This window comes from Cricetulus griseus (genome assembly GCF_003668045.3).
Source record: "Cricetulus griseus strain 17A/GY chromosome 1 unlocalized genomic scaffold, alternate assembly CriGri-PICRH-1.0 chr1_0, whole genome shotgun sequence".
Classification (NCBI taxonomy): domain Eukaryota; kingdom Metazoa; phylum Chordata; class Mammalia; order Rodentia; family Cricetidae; genus Cricetulus; species Cricetulus griseus.
In genome coordinates this window covers 226244295-226257492 of record NW_023276806.1, presented here as the reverse complement: position 1 = coordinate 226257492, position 13198 = coordinate 226244295, and the positions used below count along the sequence as shown (strand labels likewise).

The 13198-nt window shown below is 39.5% G+C and overlaps 1 protein-coding gene across 1 annotated transcript; it reads left to right on the top strand.

The window, feature by feature from the left end:
* Positions 1–223: 223 nt before the first annotated feature.
* Positions 224–1156, top strand: LOC100761942 (olfactory receptor 2A12). Its single transcript, XM_027389726.1, has one exon. The coding sequence runs from the start codon at positions 224–226 to the stop codon at positions 1154–1156; it is 933 nt and encodes a 310-aa protein (XP_027245527.1).
* Positions 1157–13198: the final 12042 nt, after the last annotated feature.

Sequence of the window (13198 nt, the reverse complement as noted above, 5' to 3'; positions counted from 1 at the left end):
GTGTGTGTGTGTGTGTGTGTGTGTGTTTTCTATCACTCCATCAACATTTTTACTCACACTACATTAGTTCTTGTAAATTACCAGAAGATAAATCTTAGGAAATCCCTCTTCAGTGATACTTTTCTGAATACTTTCCCTGTAACAGTCATTAACGCTGTTGTAACTTTGCTCCACAGTGCTTATCTTTTCATCTTGAATCAAGTCTTGTCGTTGCCACAAGAGGATGGGAAGCAATCAGACATGGATCACAGAGATTACTCTGCTAGGATTCCAAGTTGGTCCCACTTTGGATTACTTTCTCTTTGTGATTTTTTCTGTCTTTTATACGTTCACCCTACTGGGGAATGGGGTCATCTTTGGAATGATATCCATGGTCCCTAGGCTGCACACCCCCATGTATTTCTTCCTCTCACACCTGGCCATCCTTGACATGTCCTATGCTTCCAACAATGTCCCCAAGATGCTAGCCAACCTTGTGACCCAGAAAAAATCCATCTCCTTTGTTCCATGTATCCTGCAGACATTCTTGTATTTGGCCTTTGCAGCTACAGAGTGCTTGATTTTGGCAGCAATGTCCTATGATCGGTTTGTTGCCATCTGCCACCCGCTGCACTACACTGTCATCATGAGCTGGAGAGTGTGCACTGCCCTGGCTGCTGCTTCCTGGGGCTTCAGTTTATTTCTGGATCTGGTCCATTTGGTCCTCATCCTGAGGCTGCCCTTCTGTGGACCTCATGAAGTCAATCACTTCTTCTGTGAAATTCTGTCTGTCCTCAAGCTGGCCTGCGCTGACACAACACTCAACCAAATTGTCATCTTTGCAACTTGTGTGTTCATCTTAGTGGGCCCGTTATGCTTGGTGCTGGTCTCCTCCACACGCATCCTGGTGGCCATCCTGAGGATCCAGTCAGGGGAAGGCCGCAGAAAGGCCTTCTCCACCTGCTCCTCCCACCTCTGTGTGGTTGGGCTCTTCTTTGGCAGTGCCATTGTCATGTACATGGCCCCCAAGTCTCAGCACCCCGAGGAGCAACAGAAGATTCTTTCCTTGTTTTACAGCCTTTTCAACCCCATGCTGAACCCCCTGATCTACAGCCTGAGGAATGCTGAGGTCAAAGGTGTCTTGAAAAGGATTCTGTGGAAGGGAAGGCATGTGTGAGAAACGTTCTAAGGATGGTAGGCGCTACCCTTTGTAAAATGTGGTGCCTGTCATTTTCTTCTCTTCACAATGGAATATTACGCACTCTCATTTAAAAACTGAAGAACATGTAAAACTGTTGATAGCGGAAAAATACATGAATGCCTTAATTACTTAGTACAAATACATTCACAGAAAAGGCACAAAAAACCCCAATAAGTATAAAAAATGCCTACCTTCCTAGTAATAGACTTCTTTCATATGCAAATTCATAATTAAGAAATGAAACATGAGGTTATAGACCAACTGGTAAGATTTATACCAATTTTTGTTTGTTTTTGAAGCAGACTCTAACTATGTAGAACAATCGGACCTCACACTTGAAGCCATCCTCCTACATCTGCCTCTATAGTAAGGAGCTAAGAAGTTTTCAACACCATGTCCATCTCATAATACCTAGTATATGAAAAGCTTTCAAATGAATAATATATAAAAATTTACAAAAAAACGGAGCAAAGAAGTTGAATTGACTTCTCAATATAAGCACAAGAGTTGACAAACACAAGGACTGGGGCTCATCACCATTAGTCAACAAGAAAATGTGAATTACATTGCCATAATATACCATTTCATACCCAACAGATATTGTTCAACTCTCAAAAAATGTTGAAGAGTTCTGTGTCCTGTGGTATCTATCAAATACCCCAAAACTCAACTCTTTATGTAAAAAAGAATCTATATAATTAATAGGCAAATTTGCTTCCGAGTTTAGTAAATGGTAAATATATATATGTTCCCCCAAATAGAATAAATTTCTTTTGATTGCTTATAAGCACTTGTTTGATTTATGTAACTGTCCTATGCACCTATTCACGTGAGTCACATAAAAGTTTCCAAACACAAATGAATCACAAGTGGGAAAAGTTTAAGGAGTCAAACTCTAGACCAACCCAACTTTTCTGTAAACTGAGAAAGAAAGTTCATGAGTTTGAGGACTGTATCCTTGTCATAACCCATCTCTGGTGAAGGCATCCGTAGGTAACATGTGGGTGAATGGGTGTGGATATACTCTCATAAAAACTTGTCTAAAAAACAAGTAGCTAATCCAATGGGTCACGGGGATAAACCTTGATGACGGACCCCCCTCCCCCAGATTTATAATCTAGTCTAGTTCCTCTTAGTATGACAGTCCATCATTTGAACTCAGGAGGACAAAAGGGAATCAGGGCCATTAAGAGAAGATAAAGACTCAATTATCACTTAGACGCCACTCTGGACTGAAGAGTCTTCCCTCCAGATCACTTCTAAAGCTTAACAGGATTCCATGTCCTATGGACTGTAAACATCCATTGCGGATCCTGATTCCGTGGCCTATGGAGTGTAAATGTCCATTGGTGGTCCTTTGCATTCGTCTATTAATTAATCTAACAAAACAAAGGAACAGCTGATACAAATTAAGTTTTAAATAGTAAATTTGACAAAATATTATTTCATTTATTTTGTAATTTTATTTTCTGTTTTTGTTTTTTGGAGACAGGGTTTTTCTGCGTAGCTTTGTAGACCAGGCTGGCCTTGAACTCACAGAGATCTGCCTGCCTCTGCCTCCCAAGTGCTGGGATTAAAGGCGTGCACCACCACTGCCCGGCTTATTTAGGTAATTTTCAAGTTTTGCTATTTGTCTTCTTTTTTTCTTGTTAAATTTTTGAAACCCGTTGACTTTAACCAGGGCCACCTGCACGAACATGAGCATGAAGCTGTCTAATAGAGCCGGGAAGGCTCACCAGTGGGGAGAGATATGACACTACCGATTACTCTTCCACCATCATCTTTCAGTAGCCCATAGGTCAACAGGGGCAATTAGGTCCTCATGAGCTCCTCTCCCATCTATTAATGGCTGCTGCCAGGATTGGTCCTGTAGGGGCCCAGTGCAGGGAAGTGCAGCTGCTATGAGCTCATGGCTGCAAATGCTGCATCATGTCCTGAAGATAAAGCTCCACCTCCCTACATTCCGGCTCTTACACTTTTGCAGCCCTTCTTCTGTGACATTTCCGGAACCTTAAGATGGTGGTCTGTCTCTTTCTCTCAGCAACCTTTGTAGCCGAGAATTTCTGCACTTGTAACTGAGTGTAAAAAGAAGTTTATTCTGATTATGAGTGAAGGTGGCTGGTATTTTGTCTATAGTTATAAAAATGGATGTCAATATAGCTAAGCAAATGGTAGTAAGTTCTCTTTTAGGGACTATGCACTCTGCAGTCAGGATCTTTTTGACCAAGTTTTCAGTACCAGGCTTCAGGTGTCTCCCACAGAGCAGGGCAAGTTCAGTCAGATAGTTATCCCATAACAGCCATGGCACTGTGACATGAGGAGGCTCATCTTTCCTGGTAGGTTGGTATTGTGGTTCATGAAGTTCACTGCCACATTAGACCATTAAAGCATTTTATTCCATGCAAAACTAGGACCATTTTATGACCCCTTGTGTGTCCACAGTAGGCTTCTTGGGGTCATTGTATAGTCATCAAAAGAAGACTTAAAATTTTGTTAATTTCATTTACTTGATTTGGTAAAGACACAAAACAATATCTTTAGTCCTTTCTGAGAGATAATAAGTCAAATTTATTATTTTTAATTCCTTGTAGGTAAGTGTCTTAGGGCTTTGCTGCCATGAAGAGACACCATGACCATAGCAACTCTTATAAGGAAAATATTTAATTGGGTCTGTCATACAGTTCAGAGGCTTAGTCCACTATCATCACAGTGGGAAGCCTGGTGTCACGCAGGCAGACATGCTGCTAGAGAAAGCTGAGAGTTCTACATCTTGATCCGCAGGCAGCAGGAAGTGAATGTCACCCTAGACCTGAATTCAGCATTTGAGACCTCAAAGTCCACCCTCTAGTGATGCACTACCTCCAACAAAGCCAAACCCACTCCAACAATGACACACCTCCTAATAGTTCCATTCCCTAGGTACCTATGGGGCCCATTTTCTTTCAAACCACCACAGAAGGAGTAACAAGAAAAATCATGAAAAGTAAAAAAAAACAAAAATTTTCCAGGCCAGCCAGGGCTACACAGTGAGACATTATCAAAAAGTCACTGAGAACACTCTTGAATCTTACTAACTGCCTTCTAGCAAATTAAAGGCCAATAAAAGCAGAGATAATTGCAAATGTCTTCATGAGTATGATGAACAACTAAGACATTAATTTTTATACATATTTGTTTATTCCTTGAATGTATGTCTATGACTATGGAGGCCATAATAAAGCCTCAGATTCTCTGGAAGTGGAGTTATAGGAAGTTGTATGTCAGTATGTAGGTGCTAGGAATTGAACCTAGGTCCTCTGGAAGAGCAGCCAATGAGTGCTCTTAACTGTGGAGTCATCTGTAGGCAGTTTTTCTGTGTACCAGCAGTCACTCCCAAATACCAATTCAGAGACTTATTATCAATTATAAATGTTCGGCCAATAGCTTAGGCTTGTTAACTAGCTCTTACAACTTAAATGAACCCATATTTCTTATCTACATTCTACAACATGGTGGTAGAATATTTTTTCAGCAAGACATGTTCATCTCCTCTTTCCTCTGCTGGTGACTCCTCAGATGCCACCCTTCTTCCCAGCATTCTCTCTGCTCCAAAAACTCTGCCTAGCTATTGGCCAACCAGCTTGTTATTAACAATGAGAGCAACACATTTCCACAGCGTACAGAAGGATTATCCCACAGAAGCCATCACTATAGCCCCATGGATTGGGACTTTGAAGTCAGGAGTAAGTTAGGAGTGGGAGGTTTGGGTTTTTTGTTTTGTTAGTTTGAAGACTGGAGAACTACTTTATTTACTGAAAACTGCAAATATGAGTCTCATATATTCTTTTCTAAATAAGTAAATAAATAAACTTATTTATTTATTTTACATCCTGGCTGCTGTTCCCCTTCCCTTCTCTGCTCCCAGCCACTCTCAGCCATCCCCTTCTGTTCCTATCACCCAATCCACTCCTCCGTTTCTGTTTAGGAAACAGCAGATCTCACAGGAGTATCAACGGAACACGGCATATCAAGTCATAGTAACACTAAGCCCCTCTCCATGCATTAAGGCTGGGTAAAATGACACAGTATAAAGAGTAGGGTCCCAGAAGCCTGTAAAAGAGTAGGAGACATCCCTGTCCCCAAGAATGGGAGTTTTATGTAGGAAACCTGAAAGAAGCTGAGAGCAATTTCAACAATGAGGTCGGAGGCCAGCTATTCTATTAGCTAAATTGATTATTTACAATCAGAAATAACCCATTGGCTTCCTATTAAATACTTTATGCTCTACAGAAGATGACAGATGTCATTTTAATTTCAAGTTGCTTCTTCAATCACAGTTTAAGAAATAAATTATGTGTTTATGTGTCAGGAGTAAAAACTGGAAATTTTTATAATCCTTCGACTTTACCGCTTAATGGGTGGGTGATGTGGTTTGAACAAAAATGTCCCCATAGGCTCATTTATCCGAATGCTTAGTCACAAGGGAGAGGCACTATTTGAAAGGATTAGAAAGCTTAAGAAGTATGACTTTGTTGAGGGAAGTATGCCACTGGGGTTGGGCTTTGAGGTTCAAAAGCTCATTCTCTTCCTATAGATCAGGATGTAAAATCTCAGCTACTTCTCCAGCACCATGTCTGTCTGTATGCATTCATGCTTCCCGCCATGATGACAATGGACTAAACCTCTGAAACTATAAGTAAGCACCATTTGCATGCTCTCTTTCATAAGAGATGACTTGGTCATGGTGTCTCTTCACAGCAACAGAACAGTGATTAAGATAGTGGACAAGACTCATTTTATCCAAAGACTCTCAAGATTGGAATGAATTCATAGATATTCTGAATGTCAGATACATAAATAAAATAAAAAGATAGGTGAGGTATTGATGAGTGTCAACTTAAAGTGTGCTTGTGATTTGAGAAGTGTGTGAGTTATTTTATATCATCTCCTCCACTGTGAAAAATCTATTTCTCTGATGGTGTTTTACCAGGGTCCATGGGACTCCTCATAAAGAGGCATTCACCACCACAGGTGACACTGGAGAGGGGAAGTAAAGACTGATAAAATATGTGTTAACAGATATTAACTTATGACAAGATTAGATTTTTTTCTTCTGAACCAGAATCTAGCTTCTGACTAATCCTCATTATCAACTAATCCCAGGCAACCACATATACTCTTCCTGTGGGACTACTATAAAGCAAAGAGACATGGGAAATGGTGGCATTGGTCCCTAATTGGCATATTCTTCACTTTTCTCTAGAGTGTTATAACTGCATCACCGCCAGGCCCCATTCCCTGGGTCATTATTTTTGTTTTGTCTGTAGGGAAGGATCTGGATTCAAAGGGTGACAAGGAAGTCTTCACCTGCAAAAGCAAGTCCATCACACCGGTCAGAGCTCTGCCCTTAGATGCTCCTGGTGAGGCCCCTTTAGAAGGAGAGTCCACCCAAGTCCTCAATTTCTTCCTTTACTATTTGGGGTTTCTTCTAAACCCATGACTACACTTGAAGAAAAGACTGCACTTTATGCTACTGTAAGTAAATATGGTTTAGTTTTGTGTTTTTGTTTGTTTTGGTATTGGGGAGGTTTTTTGGGAGAGTTTTGTTTCATTTATTTTTTTTGGTTGGTTGGTTGGTTTAGTTTGGTTTTGTTTTTTGGGGGGGTTGGCTTGTTTTTTTTTTTTTTTTGGTTTGGAGATTTGGGGTTTTGTTTGTTTGTTTGTTTTGTTTGCCTGAGAATGAGTTACAGAAGAGAAGTGAGATAGAGGTCAGCTAAATACTTGGCTTGAGGTCATAGTGAGGTAGGTGTCTAGCCCCAGCCTGGGTGTGACCAGAGTCTTGAGTAGTTGGATAGGATTCCTTGACTGTTCTTTTGTACCTGGGGTCCCTCTGTCCTTCTTGGCTCCTTCACCTGTACCCCTGCTCCTCACCTGTTCTTACCAGCAAACAATATTAGAAAGATATTAGGGAGGATTTTATCTGGTTGGTGAGCCTCAATGACTGTGTGTCACAGGAGCCTCTCCTCCTAGACAGACACTGGCACCCCAGGAGTTTGGGGGTATAGGTCCTGAAACTCATCCTCCTAACTCTGTTCACTGCTTCCCCTATGCATCTGTGGGAGCATCACCTCCTCCATAGGACACACATCACTGTGTAAGAGATAGGTGTCTTCTTCCTCAGAGAACCGAGTGCCTCTGGGTGGTGGGGGGCATTCTCTTATGTTCCTCATTTTACCAGAGGAGTTGTTAGATGCATAACATATTCCTTGTGGTTCTTGAATCGCAATGGATATCAAATCTCTAATAATAGTCATCACATTTAAGCATTTAGTGAAGTGTCGAGGTAATTTATCTCATTTGATCTGAGAAAGTGATAAGAGACTCATTTTATTAGATCACTTTTAATGTCTATCCAGTCTTGTAGGCTGGGGAACTGAGGAAGGAAGTAGCACAGAAATCACAAGGATGGTACTCATAAAGACAGGGCTTGAAATCAAGGAGGAGAGGTCTAGAGTCATGTTCTCTGCTCATAATCAGGACTAAGCCAATGCTAGAATTTCTCCATGCATGTAAAGATTTAACAAATGCCTGCTGCTGGGACTCTATTTTTAATGGAGCCAGGACTCGTGTTCTGAGACATTGACTGGCAGAAATACTTCATTGAAATCAATGTTAAGTATCTTAAATATTTCCCATCTCATTTTCCCAAACTATTTACTCTTCTGCCAGAATTGTCCTTGTAGTTTTAAATCTGTATTTTTTTTTTAATATTGGATTTTAGTCACTCAATGTATTCTCCAAAGGTCTTTGTATTTATAATTTTAAAACAAATATGAAGGTATACATTGAAATAAAAGCTAGTTATTTAATCAAAATGTAAGATACGTTAAAAGAAAAATAATTTATTTGTGGAAGTCTTTGAAATAACAGGCCAATGACATTGAACATCCACTTCCAATCATCTTGACTTTTCCTTCAAATTTGTGGTTTCATTAATACTTTCATTGAAAAGTAATGTTTATTGACCTCACAATGAACACCAGTGAATTATATTTATCCTTCTTCCTCCTCCTCCTCCTCCTCCTCCTCCTCCTCCTCCTCCTTCTCCTCCTCCTGCTCCTCCTCCTCCTCCTCCTCTTCCTCCTTCACCATTACCATATCTACTGCCAAGTGTTAATACAAAAATGAGTCTTAGAAGAAGAGACTGTATTTCCTAATACACACCACTGAGAATGAAGATGAAAATGCCAGTCTGACCAGTCTTTCATCCACATGGCCTTCAGCCAGATTTGGCCTCATTGTTAAAGTTATGTCAGAGAAGAGCACATAAACGAATCCAGGAAGCTCTTTTCTCTGTGTATTTCTGATGATCTTCTTTAGCAGCTACCTATCATTTCAAAGATCTAATTATTAATCATATCATTCTGGGGGGGAATTATTTGCCTTCCTGATCTCTGAAACCTAAGATGCAAGTTCATAGCAACAGATTGAAGGTAAAGATATTTCCACCTTTTACTGTGTTGCTCCACCTTTGTTGGCTTTAGAGTTGAGTTATTGGGTGGTGCGTATGCATGCGTGTGTTCAGCAGGTGTGGTCATCACTATGGACTTGTCTTTTCATTGTCTTTGCTATAAAATCTTAAAAGTACAATTGATGCAGGCCTTGAATATGATTTAGATTTGTTCAGATCTGATAAAATTATTTCACTAAGAATCTTTTGTGCCCCTATATATTTTGGACTTTCAAGAATCACTTGTCAATAATACAAGATGTAAGATCCTAGACTTTGTGTAGGTATATAAAATCATTCATGTGTGTATATGCCATGAAACTGTCTAGGGAAATAAACAGGCCTAATTGGAATACATCTCCCCCAAGACAGGGTCTTTCTATGTACCTCTGGCTGTCTTGGTACTCACTATATAGACAAAGATGGCCTTGAACTCACAGTGATTACCTCCCACGAGCTCGGAATAAAGCCATGTGCACTATGCCCAGCTATATTGTCTGAGAAAGGGGGCCAATTTGAAAGACAAAGAGGGTTTAAAAAAAAGGGTTTGGAGAGACAATTTTTTTCAAACTATATTATACACTTGCATTAAAATGTCCCTAGGAAGCTTATGACTCTGTAGAATGAATATATACCAATAAAAAGACAAATGGAAAATTCTAATGCAGGTTAATCTAATGGTGAACTAAGTCGAATCAAACAGTGTTATTAGATTGAAAGCTTGCATTGACTCATGAACTATCAGAGTGTCTGTGCTTGATGCAGAAGGGGCTCAGCCATACCACAGATAACAAACCCCTGAAGACATAAAATGTCTGTGCCTCAGGAAGGCTCAGGAAGGTCTTGTTGGTCTCTTTCAGCTTGACTCAGCAGGATAGTCCCACAATATTACTATTGTGTATCTAAAACATGTCCAACCTTTGTTCTGTCACTAAATTATGCCATGCAGTAAGCTAGACAGATTCTCATCTGCCAAGTAGAAGTCAAATATCAGTACATGTTCTCTGTATTCTTCTGTACAAATCTGTACAAGTTCTGTACAAATCCAACGGCCAGTAAACCTGTGTGAAGCCAAAAGAACATCAATCTGTGGAAATAAAATCAACTCCACTCTATGTGACTGACTGCAGGTTTTGCTGGCCAAATTGGGCTTCTGTTTATTGAGGTTCTAGTGAAGCATCTGCACAAGACCCTAGGGGTTCATCCAAGATGACTATTGCCTTTAAAAAAAAAAAAAAAAAAAAAAAAAAAACAAAGGGATCCAAGTCCTATCATCCCAGAAACACTCGTGTTCACAAACAGAACTAAAATCCCTTTCGCAACATTACTATAGTGAGATCAAATGTGACCATTATCAGGCGCACTGGTCAACTGCAGAAACCTAAGCAGGGGAAACACAGAGACAAAACATGTCCCAGTCTACAGCAGTGTCTTCACAACAGACCTGGAGTTCAGGACTCTAGACTTTTTCAAAAGAACACAGACTCCTAAAGTTATGAGATTGACAGTCTCTATTGCTCCAGATTTTACCTTTCATGCACTCCTTTTGCACGTTTCTGTTCTTTAGATTTCTAACTTGAAATCTTTGGTGGCTACATATCATACAGGACACTGAAATGTACATCTCTGATTGACAAAGATCAGACATTTTGTCCTATGCCGACTCAGGTCTGTTGTGCACTGGTGCCTTAAACCATGTCCAGCCTGATTTAAGATCCATTTCTATTATCAGGCCATAGAAAATCTTGACCATTGTTTCTATCAGTACAACTTGGAATAGATTTTCTTCTCTTTTATAAAGGTAAATTTAACTAAAACTTCCTATTCATTTTTTCTTGATAAGGGCTAATATTTTCATCATGCAAAAACATTTTTTCTCTACTTGAAGCTGTCAACAAATCTCAGATTAAGCATAGTGAAAATTATTCCTAAATGTGCATGAATAATGCTTATATTTACATAGCTTGTTGTAGATTTTTCCAAAATGGAAATTGAAGGGGGATGTCCTTTTGTATATGTGTGTCTCTTATTAGTTGATGAATAAAACACTATTTGGCCAATGAAGCAGGAAGATAGGTGAGACAAGGAGAATTCTGGGAAAGGTAAGCAGAAGAAGACTGAGAAACATTCGCCATGTAAGCACCAGGAAAAAGGGATGCACCAGCATTCTCCAGTAAGATAAACCAAGTAGAAATACATAGATTAGTAGTTATGGGTTAATAATTAAGACAGAGCTAGCCAATAAGAAGCCCTAGTCATCAGCCAATAGTTTTATAACTAATATAGTGTTCTTGTTTTTATTTGGGCCTAACAGCTTCAGGAAGCTCCAGAAACAAGAAATGCTCAATTTTCAACTTAATGTTTATTAGGAAAAAAATAAAACAACTTTTTACAAGGTGAGTCCCTGTGCAATCTTACTCTGTAGAGATAATCCATGTAAAGAGGTGCACATTTTACTTACAGTGTTGTTCATGTATTTAAATAAGGTCAAAAGATGGATACAAATATTCTGGTATTTTAAACTATATGTCACATCGTATGTACCCACATATTGACTACATGTGGATAATTGTACATTTCTCTACATTAAAAAGTCTGTAATTGGGTCAGAAAGATTGCTCAGTGGTATATGATACGTGTTTCTCTTGCAAATGACTCGTTTGATTACCAGAACTTATACTAGGTGACAGAAAACTGTTTGTAACATCAGTTCCAGGGAACATAGCATAGTCTGACCTCCATGGGCACCTGCACACATAAACTCAGGAAGACACACACATTTGCATAAATAAAATACACATTTTCTGAGTTTTAATTATCCTTTAATGGCTTCATATTTCTAGTCAAATATATTTAATCGACTACTAAGTGGTGAATTTTTATGCCAATTCCACTTAAAAGAAATAACCACATGCTACAATTAATGCATCCAATCTCTTGTCGTGCTGGGGCAGGCACACTGAATTCTTTTTCTTTCCTGAACCCTACAAGTATTTCCAGTCCAGACACTTTGCCTTTGCTTTTCTCTGCTGTGCTCAGTGTTTGGAGTGTTGTGCCTGTGTTTCTGAGCAGAATGTTGAGTTCCTCTCGCCCCATTTACATTCTACTTACACTTTATTTTGAGGTAGAAATTTTCAGACCATCTCACATAAAACCACCATCAGTAGCCAGACTTGGTGATACACACTTGAGTCCCAAGTACTCAGGAGAATGAGGTAGAAGCATCACTTTAACTTAGGAGTTGGAGTCAACCAATGCAATTTAGTAATCCCAGTTCTTAAGAACAAATCCCTTTAAACTGTATAGCTTTCTGTGCTTCATCATACTTAATTTTTTCTTAGTTCCATTTATGCATAATTATCTTGATAACTTGCTTTTCCCTGGTGATGTGAGAGTGGTAATGAGCCAGGACCAATCTCTATTTAAATTTGGGGGGGGGGTATATGGAAAGATAGAGGAAATCAGGTAGAAATCAGCATTAATGTCCTGCTAGTGAAGCTTATTGAAAAACATATCTTTAACCAAAAGTTTATCCAAATTAAAATGACAACAACTAGCCTTTTAAAAAAGCAAAAAATGATCTGGAAATGCTTAGAAGACAAAAAGAGCCAATAAAAGGTGTTTTGTTATCTTTTTTTGTTTGTTTCATAGATCATAAATTGGCAGAAGCCAGTGGAGAAGTGCTGGTATCTTTCAGAGCAATCCCACCCAGTGCTACTGAAGATTCCATCACTTTTTGAAAGTGCGAGGGACCAGGACCACACTAACAGTCATGTTGTTCACAATGTGTCTTCCTGTGTTCAATTATTCCTTTGGAGCTAGTACAAAGTGGGAGCAGATCTTGTACTCATGGACAGTTATTAAATGATCGATGATATACAAATGTAAACCACACAGAAGTACTCACTCGCTAAATTAGCAAAGCCTATTGGTTTTTCTTGGTTGATGCTTATAGTGTTGAGTACTGAACCAGAGGCCTGTGTCTGTTAGGTAAACACACTACCACTGAGCTGGATCTAGTTATAAATTAGCAAAGATATGACTGCAATACTGTGTAGAAAGGAGACATGGTGCACACTGTCAGCAACAATTCAAATTGCTTCACCTTCCACAGAGAATGCAGTCATAGGGATGTCAGAGAGATCTACACGTTAATATGTGGAGAATTTCTTTACAATATATCCTAAGTAAATACTCATGAACATAGGCAAAACTTGAAAATATAAAAATAGTGACCTCAGCCGGGCAATGGTGGCACACGCCTTTAATCCCAGCACTTGGGAGGCAGAGGCAGGCGGATCTCTGTGAGTTTGAGACCAGCCTGGTCTACATAAGCGAGTGCTAGGACAGCCTCCAAAGTCACAGAGAAACTCTGTCTCAAAAAAATAAATAAATAAATAAAATACATTGATTGCCTGATTGATTTTTACACGTGTGTACATGTGTGTGGATGTGCCTCCAGAGCACAGGTGGAATTCAAAGGGCAGCCTGTACAGCTGGCTGTCTCATTCCACCATGTGGGTCCAGGA